General features: G+C 44.2%; 1 protein-coding gene across 4 annotated transcripts in view; it reads left to right on the top strand.

The window, feature by feature from the left end:
- CTPS2 (CTP synthase 2) overlaps positions 1-16,153 on the top strand; it is a 109,408-nt gene that overhangs the window by 23,442 nt on the left and 69,813 nt on the right. For all 4 annotated transcript variants that reach the window (XR_013825741.1, XM_079910751.1, XM_079910750.1 and 1 more), the window contains 7 exons: positions 457-537; positions 4,044-4,195; positions 8,119-8,251; positions 10,716-10,804; positions 11,934-12,028; positions 14,008-14,070; positions 14,177-14,220. Coding sequence is in view for 3 of the 4 variants with exons in the window: in XM_079910751.1 (XP_079766877.1) it covers positions 457-537; positions 4,044-4,195; positions 8,119-8,251; positions 10,716-10,804; positions 11,934-12,028; positions 14,008-14,070; positions 14,177-14,220 (657 nt within the window). In the remaining variant the exon portion in view is untranslated. The remainder of the gene's footprint in view (positions 1-456; positions 538-4,043; positions 4,196-8,118; positions 8,252-10,715; positions 10,805-11,933; positions 12,029-14,007; positions 14,071-14,176; positions 14,221-16,153) is intronic.

Genomic DNA, 16,153 nt, shown 5'->3' with positions numbered 1-16,153 from the left:
TAAGGGCCTGCAGACCTGCCTCCTGTAAAGGAAGTTGTCCACATTTATCTCTGGCTGCCTTTGCTCATGGCGGTACCGTGAGGAGTCAGGGCAGCAGCTGCACGACCTGCACAGCCTAAAGTTTTTACCATCTGGCCCTTTAGAGAAAAGTTTGCCAACCCTTGGTCTGGCTCTATTCTTGTAGTTTTAAAGAAGTAACATTTGTGAGCCTCGAGTCTGTTCGCTAGAAATGCCTTGACATTTCCTACCGGTGGATTTGTGTTGAGTTTGGTTACACTTGCTTATATTACTGCTCAGAACAATTTCTAGTAGCCCAGTGGAACGCCCAGGGTGGAGAAATGCCCACTCGGTCAAGTCTTCTGGAGCAAAATTAATGTAGCGTCCTCCTGAAAATCAGTGGCGGTGTGAACAGCCCAATTCCTGTCTGCTAACCCCGTGCGTAATCGACTTTGACAGATTGTCTGCCGAAGTTCAACGCCCATCGAAATGGCTGTGAAGGAAAAGATTTCTATGTTTTGTCACGTGAACCCTGAACAGGTTAGTGCTGCTCTTTAGATTCGAATGCCTTGCAGGCGCTTCTGCTGTTGCCAGCATTTCACACCTCTTAAGTTATCGTATTACTTTTCACAACGTTTATAAAAGATTTGGGGGACTCATATGCAACTACGGCTCCCTTGCCCTTAAGTGAACAGTCTTGAGACTCCTGAAATAGATTGTGTGTTTCACTCCTTAAGTTTTAATTGTAGGTACAAAACCAGGTGGGTTGTTTTTTTTAACTCGCAGTCCAACCTCTAGAGAGAGAACCATTTGAAGCCTGCTTATCGTCTCTTTATCTTGTCTTTCCAGGACACTTATGGCTTTTACTTTGATTTCTCTTTTGTACTTGTTACAGCTTAACTCACCCCAAACCACACATTACGGTGACATTCACACTATCACTTCTGATTACATCAGTGACCTCAGCTCAGTTCACTGCTACAAAAACCACTGTGACGTGGGTTCAGGTCCTCTGTTCTGCAGGACTTTCCACCTGGAAGAGCCGAGATGAGGGAGAAGCCCCCAGACAAACAGGCCCAGGGCTGTGGGGACCAGGGGTTCAGTTTGGGCCATGGTAAGTTTGAATACTTACTGATCCATCCAAGATGTCACGGACAAGTTGGCTTCAAAGCCCAGCGGCGCTGGGAGGAGAGGTCCGGGCTGCAAGTAGATTTTGGACCCAGTCGAGTAGCTGAAGCCAGGCTTTTCTTTTCTCTTTCATCTTTTTCTCTTTCATCTGCTTATCTCTGTCTCTTGTTTCCAATAAGGCTCAGGCACAAGGGATTGGAGTTTAAAAAGTGATATGACGTGTGCTCAGGAAAAGGGTGAGGTTTGTCAGAAACCTTTTGTTTTCTTCAGATTAGCTGGGGGTTCTCTGAAGCCTAAAAACCACCTAATCAGATTTCTGAGTCTCAGGAGGCAGGCTGTTGTATTCACTGCCTGATGCTTCAGGGTCAGTGCACAAGTCTGAACCCCTTTGAAAAATGTGATAGCAGGTTTAAAGCACTCTCCTATATCTGTGTGTCGTCAAGCCATTTTGGTTTTGTTCCGTTGTTTTTTGTAAATAGTACTTGGTGTGGGTATCACACACATTTAACCTGGTTTCCGAAATAGAAGGATACAGCTTTTAGAGTTGGGTTGCTGAGAGCTCTGCGAACAGATGATACAGTCCAAACTTTCAACCGTATGGAGTCTCTTTTCTTTTCTTTTTTTTTTGGCCATGCCACATGGCTTGCGGGATCTTAGTTCCCCGACCAGAGATTGAACCTGGGTCACGGCAGTGAAAGTGCCGAGTCCTAACCACTGGACCGCCAGGGAATCCTTGAGTTTATTTTCTTTATAACTATAGATTCTGAAGAATGTTCTATGTCATCAGTCCGCAGGCTAGTCTATTAGCCATTTTTTAGCACACTGCTTTTTTTAAAAACAATTTTTCTTGGAGTCGAGTTGCTTTACAATGTTGTGTTAGTTTCTGCTGTACAGCAAAGTGAATCGGCTGTACATATACATATATCTATCTACTCTTTTTTAGATTCCTTTCCCATATAGGTCATGACAGAGTATGGAGTAGAGTGCCCTGTGCTCTACAGCAGGTTCTTATTAGTTATCTATATTTTATATACAGTAGTATGTATATGTCAATCCCAATCTCCCAATATCCCCCCCACTACTCCCCCCCCCCACCCAGTAACCATAAGTTTGTTTTCTACCTCTATCAGCACATTGCTTTTTCTCATATGAGTTAATTCTCCCATTTCTTAGTTCTTGGTGAACTTGCGTTTAGAGCTCTTCTCACCTGGATTGCTGAGGAGGGACTGGAAAGTCACAGGTGTCTCTGTGATGTTCTCTGTTACCATGATATTTGAACAAATGTCTCTGGCTTGGAGGATAAATGAGTAAATAGCTCCACACCTCATGCCTTCCACTTGTGGGAGTTGTGGCTGTCCAGAGGTTTATCAATAATTTTAATTAATAATTGGGATGGAGCCTCATATCAGTGACATCTTGGCACTTTGAATTGTATCAGGGAATGCATGGGTGAGACACAATAGTCTTAAGTATCAAGTTGTCCATGTCCAAACAGCTTAGGAACCCTTGGTTGGATAGCTATGGATTGGGAAAGACTGAACACATAGAGTTGGCAGAACATTTCTTGGCATTTATTTAGGGTGTGGCAGATCCTTAGATGCCTGCCAGTAGCCCTTTGCATGTACCTGAGAGGGTGGTGAAAGCTCGTTAGGGTGTGAAAAACAACCACACCACCTGGCATTTAAAAGAGCCTGTTTCCCCTCACAAGTGTAATTAATTTAAGTGTGTTAATGTGTGCTTCTAAATTTACCCAAATGAAGGGAGCACAGACAAAAGCAACTACAGAGGCAGCAGCAACAACAAATGAGTGAACAAACTTCATACCCACACTTACAAGACAAGGTGTAGGTATTCATTGCTACTGCCTTAACCTAGGCTTAGAAGATGGTGCCTTGGGCCATGTGTCTTGGATACTGACATAAAGCATTCATGTTCCAGTACCAAGTCTCTGACACCCCCTGGGGTTCCTGCAGTTCAACTCAGACACTAACTACCTGGAGTGAGCATCAGACTCCGCAGGTCTTTGTAAGACTGCCGTGCACTTCAGACACTCGCCGCAGGTTCCTATTGTCCCAAGCCACCCACACTTCTGCCGGGCTGACTACAAAGTTGACGCTTCCCATGACCACCTCAAGTTTGATAATTCTCTAGAATGACTCACACCTCCGGAAAGTGCTATATTTATGATTACTGTTTAATTGTAAAGGGTGCAGGTGAAGAGCCAGATGAAGAGACACGTAGGGCAAGGTCTAGGAGAGTCCCAGGCACAAGAACTTTTATCCCTGTGGAGTCAGGGTGCACCCCCTTCCTGGTACATCTGTCAGTTCACCGGCGAGGATGCTCCCCTGAGTCCTGATGTTCAGCCTTTTGATTGGAGTTTCATTACGTAGGCATGATGGAGTCACCTACTGGTTCAATCACTGGTCACCTGATTGAACTCAGTCTCTAGCCCCTGTCCCCTCCGTGGAGGTCAGGTGGCTGAAAGTTCTAGCCTTCTAATGACCTGCTTGGTTTTTCTGGTGACCAACTCCCATCCTGAAGTCATCTAGGGGCCACCCTGAGTCACCTCATTAACTTAACAAAGTTACCCCTATAACTCAGGAAAGTTTGAATGTTTTTGAAGCCCTGTGCCAGGAACTACGAACAAAGAATGTGTATATAGGGAAAAACATATATATATATTCTACCATAGCATCCACGGTTCCAGATGTAGAATAATGACTTCAAAGTGTTTTGTAATTAGATCCAAGTCACCTTGTGTTAATTCTGACTCCTGTTTAGGTTGCTGTGTTCCTGGTTTTCTTCTGTCAGTAAAAATAAACTGCTATCTCTCTTGAGTTTTGCCTCATTCCTACGTTCATTTTTGTGGCATACTTGAGTTGTTCCATTAAATATGGTGTTTTATCATCATTGATCAGGTTATATGTATCCACGATGTTCCTTCCACCTACCGAGTACCTGTGCTTTTGGAGGAACAAGGCATCGTTAAATATTTCAAAGAGAGATTGGATCTGCCTATTGGGGATTCTGCAAGCAATTTGCTTTTCAAGTGGAAAAATATGGCTGACAGGTACTGTGAAAGGAATTACTAATGTAAGTTTTCATAATTCTTAGGTTTGGGGGTAGCACTGAGGTGTCCCTTGAAAGGTAACTATGTAGCGTTCCACTTTCCACATGGGTATGTTTGGTTCTGGAAATATCTAAAGCTCTAGCATATTGTTAGGGTGTTTTGCTGTACTCTGAAGATTTCTGGGGCCTTTGATTTTGCTCTACTAAAGCAAAGTGAATTGAAGGCATTTGGATTCCAGCATTTTAAAAAACTTTTGGAAGCATTTATTTATTAGTTTATTATTTCGTTTCTGAATGTTTTAAACAGTTTAAAATGCTACAGGCTTTGTTTTGTTTTGTTTTGCTTATTTTTAAGATTTGGCTAACATTTCTTAAAGAAAATCCTTCTGAATGGGAAGTTTTGGCCATGGCATTGTCGTTCTATCCTGCAGTTATTAACTATCAGTATCGGCATTAAAAACCCCTGATAGGTTTTAGCTTTAAGACAGTCATATTAATTTCAGCAAGGTTTGTCTAATTTGATGTCATATACAGATTAAATCCCCATCACCTGTTTTCTTTTACTAAATGTTGCTGAGGCGTGACTCCATAAAGTCCTGGCTGCTTGACTTCTCCTGCAGCTGAAGTAGAGGCAATAGGCGCAGTAGTTACAAACGAAGGCTCTGGTGTTGCTAAGGAGTAGATCTTAAAAGTTCTTATCGCACAAAAAAATTTGTAACTGTGCGCGGTGATAGATGTTAACTAGAATATTGCGGTCATCATTTCGTAATATATAAATATATTGAATCATTAGGTTGTGCATCTGGAACTAATGTAATGTTGTATGTCAGTTATATCTCAATGGAAAAACGTAAGCTCTGGTGTCAGGCACCATAGATTCAGAGCTCAGCTTCTCCTTTCACTAGCTGTTTTTGAGTTTGGGTAGATTACTTAACCTCTCTGGGCTTATTCTCCCATCCATATATAACTGGGGGGATACTGGTACCACGCTGTGGCACTTACGAGAGAAAATACACCAGGCCTTAACATCACATCAGGCACTATTGGTTACTGATGTCGGTAACGATAATTTAAATGATTTGATGATGACAAAAGCACTGACCTTTGGTAGATGACTAGTAGATTGAAAGTTATTTTGCCCTTACACTTTAAAATTTTAAAAGCGTTTTAGAATTTCTGGGGCAAGAAGAATCACGAACAAAGCACATTTTCTGAACTTAGGTGCCCCCATGACTGATGATACAACTAAGCCCCTGTCCTCCAGAATGCTTAAGGAATCAGTCTCTTCGTAGGAATTTTCTGAGTAGCTTGGGGTTGATCCTCTTTAAGCACTAGAAACTTTAATATTTTAACTCTTCGTGTTGGAAGTAGTTCTAAATTTTACTCTATGCCTCTGTGCTTTTTAAAGCCAGTGTTTGGTTTTTGTATTAGTTTCCCGTGTCTGCTGTAATAAGTTACCACAAAATGGGTGGCTTAAACCAATAGAAATTTGTTCTGTCACAGTTGTGGAGGTTAGAAGACCTAAATCAAGGTGTCAGCAGGGTTGGTTCCTTCTGGAACTCTGAGGGAGAATATGTTCCATGCATTTCTCCTGGCTTCTGGGGGCTAGCTTCCTTGGTGTTCCTTGGCTTGTGGGCGCATCACTCCAATCTCTGCCTCTCTTGTCGTATGTCCTTCTCCTTTGTGTCTTCTTCCTTTCTCTTTTATAAGGATGCTTGTCTTTGCAGTTAGGGTCCATTCTAATCCAGGATGATCTCAACTGGAGATCCTTAACTTAATTGCATCTGCAAAGACCCTGCCTGTTTTCCAGATATGGGCACATTCATAGGTTCTGGGGGACATATGTTTTTGGGGGCCACCATTCAGTTCAGGATTCAAGCAAAGGGGATATTGAGCATCAGTCCCTCTGCATCATGTTGGCCGTGATGTTGGTTCATTGGTCATGGCAGTGTGAAGTGTCCATTCTTTAGGCCCTGTCCCCTCAGTACAGCCTGTAGAGAGATACAAGGAGGCACACAGAGGTCAAAGGGACAGTGTTGATCGTGGAGGTCCAGTGCTGCCCAGAGGCCAGGGGTCCCTGGTTGAGCTGGGTGGAAGAACTTGCCTGGGTCCTGAGGTGGGGACAACCCTGCCTCCCTGGGAACCTTCCTGCTGGGGGATGGGCCTACAAAGCCGACCAGCTGACTGCAGTGTCAGCTGCTGTGTCACACCCTGCTGATGGCTGAATGGAGAGCACGAGGGAGGGAGGTGCTTGGCTGGTCCGGGCAGTGAGCCCAGCCTGCAGGGCCAAGAGGGAAAGAGAGCACAGGGGCGTGGGCTCAGTATACCTCCCTGGATGGCGGCTGGACTGACCCAGTGGCCTCCCCTCTCCCCCACTCCCCCCCACCCCGCCCCGGGAAGACCAGCAACGAGTGAGTGGAAGGAGAGTGGGTGCAAGGAGGGACTGGCCATGCTGACTGCAGCCCTGCGTCCCTCCCCTGAGGGACAGGATGTGCCCCCCGACCGCACATCGTCTTGGAATCTTGGCTTGATACCAACTTGCTTTGTTACCTGAGTCCTTTCCCTAGAGCTGGGGCGAAGCACAGGCAGGCAGGCAGGCAGTCTCCACAGCGACATAAAATTAACTGGTAAGTTAGAGGTTTAGCATCTTTCTCTCACGTTCTTCAGTCACCTTCCTAGAAAGTCACCTCTGCTGCCAGTTTTGACTTCTTAGCCCCTCGTGCCTTTTTCTCCTCCCAGCCTGTTTCCATCAGGCTTCTCTTTCACTTTTTGCAGATGTTGTTATAAAGGAGGAATATTCCTCATCCCGGTAACATTTTTGTTCTAAGGTGTTTGGGGAACAGTTTGCTTCAAAGCCCTAAAAGATCTTCAGCCCCAAGTGACATTCCTGCATACTTAGTACCAGACCAGGCATTTTTCATGTTCCTTGAACAGATCTCCTGACGAAAGCAACGGTAAAGATTATGTGTCTAATGGTAAAATGTGATTGAGTGTCTCATGTAGAATGGAATTTTCTCATAAAAATGATCTAAGTGGCTTATAGTGTTTTAAATAGTTCTCTCAGCACCATTCTTCAGGAATGCCACAAATAACCTGGCGTTTGTGGGCCAGCTGGGAATGTAACAATTTTTAATGTAGACACTTTGAATGCATTTTCTTATATGGTATCACCTTACAAAGTTAATGTTGGAATGTCTCCTGTTGGCACTGAGAATGCATTTTCTTATACAGTGTCACCTTATAAATGAATTTCAGGACAGCTCATGTTTATGAGATGGGGAGAACTTTTTTTTTATTATTTATTTTTGGTTGCATTGGGGTCTTCGTTGCTGTGCGCAGGCTTTCTCCAGTTGCGGTGAGTGGGGGCTACTCTTCATTGCGGTGCATAGGCTTCTCATTGCAGTGGCTTCTCTTGTTGCGGACCATGGGCTCTAGGCGCGTGGGCTTCAGTAGTTGTGGCACGTGGGCTCAGTAGTTATGGCTCGCGGGCTCTAGAGCACAGGCTCAGTTGTAGCACACAGGCTTTGTTGCTCCGTGAGATGTGGGATCTTCCCGGACCAGGGCTCGAACCCGTGTCCCCTGCATCGGCAGGCGGATTCTTAACCACTGCCACCAGGGAAGCCTGGGGAGAGCTTTTTTATTTTTAATGCTTTTAACTTTTTCTCTGATATACTCTCCTCAGATTTATATCTTTGCCTGCTTATGTAAGCCAATGTTGGGCTTTCTCATGATTTTCAAATCTCTTGGGGTACAGATTGTTATTCTTTGGGGGTGGGGTGGGGAATTTGAGCCAAGTACACCAAGTTCAAGGCACATCTGCTCCTCAGGTTTTAAAAAGTGCCTCAGGATAAGAACAGTGGCTGTCATTATGCTTGTGATATGATGTTACATGCATATAACCTTTAAGCTTGTTTTCCTTCCCAGGTATGAAAGGTTACAGAAAACGTGTTCCATAGCCCTGGTTGGCAAGTACACCAAGCTCAGGGACTGCTATGCCTCCGTGTTCAAAGCCCTGGAACACTCAGCGTTGGCCATCAACCACAAGTTGAATCTGATGGTGAGCCCCCACCTGGTCTTCTGCATGTTTCAGGCATTCATCGTGAAATCTCGTGTTGCAGAGAGGCAGGTTGTGTTCAAGGAGCCCCAAGTCCACCTCCAGGGTTAATGATTCACCAGGAGGACGCAGAGGACTCAGCATACAGCTGTACTCACGATTATGGCTTATTTCAGTGATAGGATGCAGAGCCAAATCAGCAAAGGAAAAGGCACGTGGGATGAAGTCTGGGGGAAACCAGGTGTAAGCTTCCAACAGCCCTCGTCCAGTGGAGTCACAGAGGACGTGCTTAAATCCCCCAGCAGCGAGCTGCAACAACACAGGTGACGTGCCATCTACCAGGGAAGCTCATTAGAGACTCAGCGCCCAGGGTTTTTACTGGGGGCTGGTCACACAGATGCCCTCAGCCTCCTGAGTGTCAAAATCTCAGACTCCCAGGAGGAAAGCAGGTGTTCACCTTAAATCATGTTGTTTCTTCAAACACTGTAGGCACGCTGAGCCACTCTTACTGGTTCTTGGGAATGGTGGGAACCCTCCCCCAATCCAAGTTTCCAGATGCCAGACAAGGGCCAACCTTGTAAGCAGGCATTTCCAAGGATTTCAGTCTGTTAACTTTTTTTCTGCATACAGGTTTAAGGCACAGTTTTTGAAATTAGGCTTTGCACATTCAGGGGCATATATACTTCATGCTCATTTAACTATTTTGTGTTTGTCTAGTGAGAAAATAATAGAACTTTTTTTCCCCTTTAGCGTGGGAATTGAACCCAGATTTTTTAAATGCCATATTTATATATATTTCCCTTTCTAACTCGGAGGACTGATATCTGGCAAACAGTGATTGTTTGTTTTTCAAACAGTATTATGGGATAGCAGAGGTGGAGTTATATATAGCTTGAGTATATTCTTTGTTAGATACAGAAGTAGTATATGCTCAGTATAGAAAATTGAAGCAAAGCATAATGTAAAATGCAGAAAGTGGAAGATTCTTCCTCAGTGAAATCCCACTTCTCTTGATGTACCTGTCGTTCCCAGTTTGATGCATATCTTTCTAGAGTTTTCTCTCCCTATATAAATGTTTATATTTAATGTTATTCTCTCTGGGTATATCACAGTTTAGGGAGGCCTTATTATCTTGATTTAAATGGTAAAACCTTAATATAATGAGCCAAAAGATACAAGAAATTTAGTAACTTTCAGCTTAGGACCTATCCAGTTTTCTCTCACCTGTTTGTTTTGTGTTTTTTTTTTTTTTTTTTTTTTTTGTGATACGAGGGCCTCTCACTGCTGTGGCCTCTCCCGTTGCGGAGCACAGGCTCCAGAAGCGCAGGCCCAGCGGCCATGGCTCACGGGCCCAGCCACTCCGCGGCATGTGGGATCCTCCCGGACCGGGGCACAAACCCGTGTCCCCTGCATCGGCAGGCGGACTCTCTACCACTGCGCCACCAGGGAAGCCCCTCTCACCTGTTTGTAGCTTCCTCTCTAATCACTTTTTATTTTTGACTTTCCAAGGAATCGTTCCCTTCCTGTTCTTCCTCTTTCTTCCTAGTCTGCCAGTCCCTCGTAGAAAAAAGAAAATAGAAAATCTGTTATAATACTAATTTTATAAAGTAAAATTTTGTATCTTAAGATATATTCAGATAGTAATTTTTACAACAGAAATTCTAAAATAATATAGACATATAGGGACTGTTATGTACATAGGAATTGTTGTACGTGTTTTTCACGTAATAGAATTCATTGACGGTGGCTTCTCCGAAGTACTGTTTGAGTCATGGGCTTGTGCTGTGTTTATCTCGCCCGGCTTTTGCAGTAATTTCCTGACTGGTTTTCATTTTTCCCTCCCTTTCCTTCACTGAGCCAGAGTGATTTTTCTAAAATCGCTCTCTGTTCCTTCAGATTTTTCAGTGGCTTCAAGTATAAACTTCTCTCACCGGATGGAGCTTCTTTTGAGGCCCCCAGAGTGGTCACCACTTTCCGGTTGTTGTCTGTTTCTTGTCTTTCTGCTTTTTGAAGCTGCTCCTTCACAGCCCTCCCCCACCCCCCGCACCCCTTCCCACTTGCCCCCCAACTGCACACGCGCGCTCGGCTTGCGTCCACTCATCCTCGACGGCTTAGCTTCTTGGACATCCCCTTCCCAGAGGACTTCCCTGAAGGTGCTCTTGCCCTTCTTCTCTCCAGTCCGCATACGTATCAGCTGCGGCTCCTGGTTCCTCCCGCAGCGTTCTCTTCTTTGCCCATCGTAGCCATTACCTCCCTGTGATGTGGATGCCTGTTTATTTGGTTTCATAACCTGCCTGAAAGATTGTAAGAGCCACAAGACAGAGATGGTGCTTTTCTATGCTAAGTGACCAGTACAGTGTTTGCATAATAAGTAGTCATTGAATAATTGTGTCAGTATTAGATGGCTCTAGTATTTTCCAGTTTTTATTTTTCTGAAATGTTCCTTTAGCTTGTTGCATGTTTTTAGTACATAGATTCCATTGATCTGGAGCAGACTACCGAAACTGAGGACCCTGTGAAATTCCACGAAGCTTGGCAGAAACTCTGCAAAGCTGAGTAAGTACCACGCCAGTTAGGAGAACGCCATTGTGATTTTTTCCATGATTCGATTTACCCCAATGACTAATTTTTGTGCGTTTTGAAGTGTAGTTTGGAGTACTTGTGGTGATTCTGGATGGTTCTGCTGCATTCACGCTGCATTTACTTTGAAACGTGCCGTGTCAATGTTAGTGGCACGTGCAGTGGAGATGGTTTTATTCTGGGGAGGATGGCGATACCGTATTGGTGGGAAAGTGAGCTGATGCTACTGAAAGATGCAGAGGTGGACCTTACATATACAAAGTTAAAGTGCAAGAATGACAATCCTCCCTCCTCTCTTGGTTTTATTTTCTTTTCCACATCCTTTGATTCTAGGTTTTATTTTGTAAGTAATGAATAAAAATTTTGGGGGTGGCATTGTGTTGTGAGGGTAGCATGGCCCTTGGATTTTTCTCTTGAGCTCTTGCGTTTTTGTTTTTTTAAAAAAATGTATTTATTTATTTATTTTTGGCTGTGTTGGGTCTTTGTTGCTGCGCGTGGGCTTTCTCTAGGTATGGTGAACGGGGGCCACTTTGTTGTCGTGCGTGGGCTTCTCATTGCAGTGGCTTCTCTTGTTGCAGAGCACGGGCTCTGGGCACATGGGCTTCAGCAGTTGTGGCGCATGGGCTTAGTTGCTCTACGGCATGTGGGATCTTCCCGGACCAGGGATCGAACCCGTGTCCCCTGCATTGGCAGGCGGATTCTTAACCACTGTGCCACCAGCGAAGCCCCAGAGGTCTTAACATTTGTATAAAAGTACTTTTAAAAGAACCTTAACCTATTTTTATTCAGATAATTCTTTCAGTGGCATTTTTAATTGAATTGAGCTTCTCAGTCACTATGCTCACGTGCTGCAAAGACCTATCAGAAAATATATATCAAGGTCAGTTGTGAGAAATTGTTGCAACTTCTTTATAACATTGGGAGGATTTCAAGAAGAAAGTTCAGGATGTGAAATCATGTAATCAGTTCTGAAAATAGACTCCAAGCGTATTCTCTAGCGGCTGTGCCAAGTGTCGGATTTGGGATCAATAAGCGTGAATGGCTGAAAACAAGTTTTACAAATAAAAATAATGTCAAATTTCCCCTCCTCTTGTGTTGCTTGCAGTGGTGTTCTTGTGCCAGGAGGCTTCGGAATCAGAGGAACGTTGGGAAAACTCCAGGCGATTTCTTGGGCACGGTCAAGGAAGATTCCTTTTCTGGGTAAAACTGATGTTTATGAATCCTAACTATGAGTTTTTTAGATTTTTGACACCTAGTAAGGTAACACGTAATAGAGTTTGTTAATGTGAAAAGTGTGATCTTGAATTTGAATATTCAGGTGCCAAATAGTTTGCTACAGGGTGTGGAAACTATTCTGCAAGCCTTACCTGGTTTGCAGCGTTTTTGTAAATAAAGTTTTATTGGAACACAGCCATACCAGTTGGTTTACATATTGTCTGTGGCTGTTTTTGCGATACAGTAGCAGAGTTTGAGACCCTACAGCCTGCAAGGCCTAAAATCTCTGCTGTCTGGCCCTTGACCAAAAACATTTGTCAGCCCAGGAGAACTTACCACTGTTCTGGTTGTGTAGCAAGAGGCTGGGAGGAACCTCTGTTCATACCTGCCCTTCTCCGATTCCACCTTTCACCACTTCGAGCAAACATCTCAACAGAATGCCACAATGTTATTTCTCATCAGAAAAAAAAAGCTTAAATTGAAATTTATATGCTCCTTCTAGAAAAGATAATACAGAAAGACCGTCCAACGTTACAGGGACAGCTCTGTTAAGATTTAGTAGAGCTGGGTCTTTTCAATGTGTTTGTTCAAATTGCAAAGCATGGCTTCTGGAGCAATGAAACCAGATGAAATGGAACACTGATGGGATAAAGGCAGCCCTGCAGCTGGGGTTTCAGGGGGAAGAGGGAGTGGGGAGAGGCCATGTTTCATGCTGTGCTTGCGTGGGCTGGTGGGTTTATGAACCGAGTGGACCAGCTTTGGTACTCTTTACTTAATAACAGCAGACTGTTCATTTTCCCCCTTGCCTGTTCTTTGATTAGCTTCCTAGATGCTCTCCACTTGGGATCCATTTTCAAAAGAGAAGCCAGGAGTAGTTACCTTGATACCTTGCTTTGTTTTATCCATCTAAGCTCATCTGGGCCACTGTTTTCTTTTGAAGTAATCTTGTTTAGTTTCTGTCTAAATGTGGTTAGCGTTCTTCAGATAATTTTCACTGTGTAGAATAGTTTGCAGCTCTTTAAATTTCTCTTTAACACACTGTCTCTTTATGTCCTAGCCTTATGGAACTTTCTAAAGTGCACCCAAAGCACTCAGCTGTTTCATGCTTATTGACTTTTGTTCTGGCGTGCCTGGTATATTGATTGCTCTCTCCTTTGAGCCCCTGTGTACCTTCAATATATCTATAAAAGCATCTGGAATGCTCCTTGGCATTTGTTTATTGGAGAGAATCGATGGGCCGCAGTGAATGTGGAGATCGGCGAGGGGCACATCCCTGCGGCAACAGGCCTGGGCCTACGCAGGTCCCCTTTTCTCCTTACTGAGCTCTCTGTTCAGTTCCATTTGGCCTCTCTGTCACGCTCCAGCCTGCGGTGGAGGTACCAGCTCCCCCAGCTGCTGCTGTTTCCCTGCAGTGAGGTTTAGGGCTGTTCTGGGCTCAGCAGCTGGGCACTGACCTCCCGCTCCCCTGCCCGCCTGTAGGTGCTCCTTGGATCCCAGCCTGCTGGCCAGCCGGGGGCTGCCCGCAAGCAGAGCCCGCATTTAAGGCCGTGACTCTACCTTGAGAAGAGGGGGTGTGAGGTCCCAGCCCACGGAGACTCCCTCTTGAATTGAGGTGTTGTTAGACATTCTCTGAAGGAGTCGGGCGCTTTGGGGCAGCCATGCAGCCCACAAGCGTGCCTCGATCTAGAGACACATTTGCAGGGAGGCAGATTTGCCTTTCGGACCTTGCCTTCTCCTTTCCTGCCCTTTTCTGACCTCGCATTTATTCCTCCTCGAGTTTGGGTTGTCCAGTCCTTTCCCTGCCCCTGCCACACATGTTCTGAGGGCAGAGGCTACAGCAGTAAACTTTCTTTTTTGGAGCCTACATTCTAGATGGAGGAGATAGACAGCAAATAAATGAACAGAAAATACGAAGGAGTACAAAATAACGTTCATTTGCTTTATATATGTCCTTTTTAAAATAGGAGTTTGCCTTGGGATGCAACTGGCAGTGATAGAATTTGCGAGAAACTGCCTTAACTTGAAAGGTAAGTCTGAGATTTTCTAATAACCTCTTAGTAAAAAGCATTCTTATTGCTTGAAGTATTTTTCAGCAGTATTGGTGAGTTGCTGAACTCATTTCTTTATCTTCAGATGCTGATTCCACAGAATTTGAGCCAAATGCCCATGTTCCTGTGGTAAGTGGCTTAACTTTCTGGGTTGGGTCATTGTTTTGGTTCTGGCTCGGCATAAACTCATGAGGGGTTATTATTACTATTTTTTTCATTCTGACATCAGGACATTTTAATTATATATGATTTTTCTTGTTCTTATTACTCTTATTGTTATTAGTTTATATCAAACCACTTTGTTCTCAATTGTCCATCTTGTCGGTTGTGCCTTGAAGGAAGACACAGTCCTAGATTGGCTTCTCTTTGCAATAGTTTTCAAGCTGAATGTTTAGGAATGGGTTGAGTTGACTGTGACGACAGTCGCTCACAGCTGATGTAAACACACGGGCTGTCCTGTCTCTAGACCCATCCCCGTCTGTTCTTCTGCTGCTTCTCATCTTTCACCGATCCCTTTTCCTGTAAAACATTCAGTCCAAGATTTTGGCTGGGAGCGAAGGCCATCGTGCTCTGTCACCTGCTGCTCTGCTAACTTATCCCATGGCATCCCCCTCTCTCCTGCACTTGGGGTTTTATAGTTGGACTATCTGAATGAGTTTTTTAGATGTATCCTGAGATTCCCTACACCTGAGATGTCCGCGTCCTGCAACCTCCTTACCCCTGGAATCTCAATAAAACTGATGAAGAATTTAATTACAAAAATAAACCAAACCTCATTACCGACAACTTCCTATTCATCCCGGGAAGGCTTTTCTGACCTCCTTTGTTTCCTGGCCTCTGCCTTCTGAACCTTGTACCACCTCTATCAGAGTGTACACCTCACCATTGTGATTGGTTTTTTATTAACAGTTTATTGAGATATAATTCACATACCATAAAATTGAGCCATCGAAAGTGTATAATGCAGTGACTTAGCACATTCAAAGATCTCTGCAACTATCACCACCGTCAATTTTGGACCATTTTGATTATTCCAAAAAGAAATTCCACACTCTTTAGCTGACATCCGCAAGCCGTCTATCCTTCTAGCTCTAGGCAACCATTAATCTGTTTTCTGTCTCTCTGTATTTGCCTATTCTGGCCATTTCATATACAGTTGACCTTTGAATAATGCAGGGGTCAGGGGCTGACCCTCCACGCAGTCAAAAATCTGCCTTTAACTCCTAGTCGCCTCTCCGTATATGCGTTCCTCTGTATATGTGGTTCCGCATCTACGGCTTCAACCAACCATGGACCATGTAGTACTATTTACTATGGAAAGAAAGGCATGTCTAAGTGGACCTGCTCAGTTCAAACCTGGGTTGGTCAACTGTAAATGGAATCATACAATATGTGGCCTTTTGTGACTGGCTTCTTTCATTTAGCATAATATCGTCACGGTCTGTCTGTGTTGTAGCATGTATCAGTACTTTGTTTCTTATCCATTCATCCTTTGATGGACATTTGCTGTTTCTACTTTTTGGCTACTAAGAATAATGCTGCTATGAATATTTGTGTACAAGTTTTTGTATGGACATATGTTTTTGTTTCACTTGGGTCTATACCTAGGAGTGGAATTGTGGGTCATATGGTGACTGTATGTTTAATTTTTTGAGGAACTGCCAGACTGTTTTCCAAAGTGGCTGCAGCATTTTACATTGCCACCAGCAGTGTGTGAGGGTTCCAATTTCTGCATATCCTCAACACTTGTCTTTTTGATTACAGTTGACTCTTGAACAACATGGATTTGAACTGCATGGGTCCACATATACGTTGTTGTCGCTGTTGTTTTCAATAAATCATACTACAGTACTACCTGGTCCATGTAGGTTGAATTCACGGGTATGGGACTGCAGATACAGAGGGCCAAGTGTAAAGTTATATTCGAATTTTTGACTACTTGGGGGTCAGTGCCCCTAAGCCCTGCATTGTTCAAGGGTCAACCGTGTAGCGATTCTAGTGTGTGTGAAGTTGTGGCTCACTGTGGCTTTGCTTCACATTTCCTTGATGTCTGAGGATGTCG

This window comes from Stenella coeruleoalba (assembly GCF_951394435.1).
Source record: "Stenella coeruleoalba genome assembly, chromosome: X".
Lineage (NCBI taxonomy): Eukaryota > Metazoa > Chordata > Mammalia > Artiodactyla > Delphinidae > Stenella > Stenella coeruleoalba.
The sequence above is the reverse complement of the archived record's forward strand: the minus strand, read 5'-3'. Positions and strand labels throughout refer to the sequence as shown.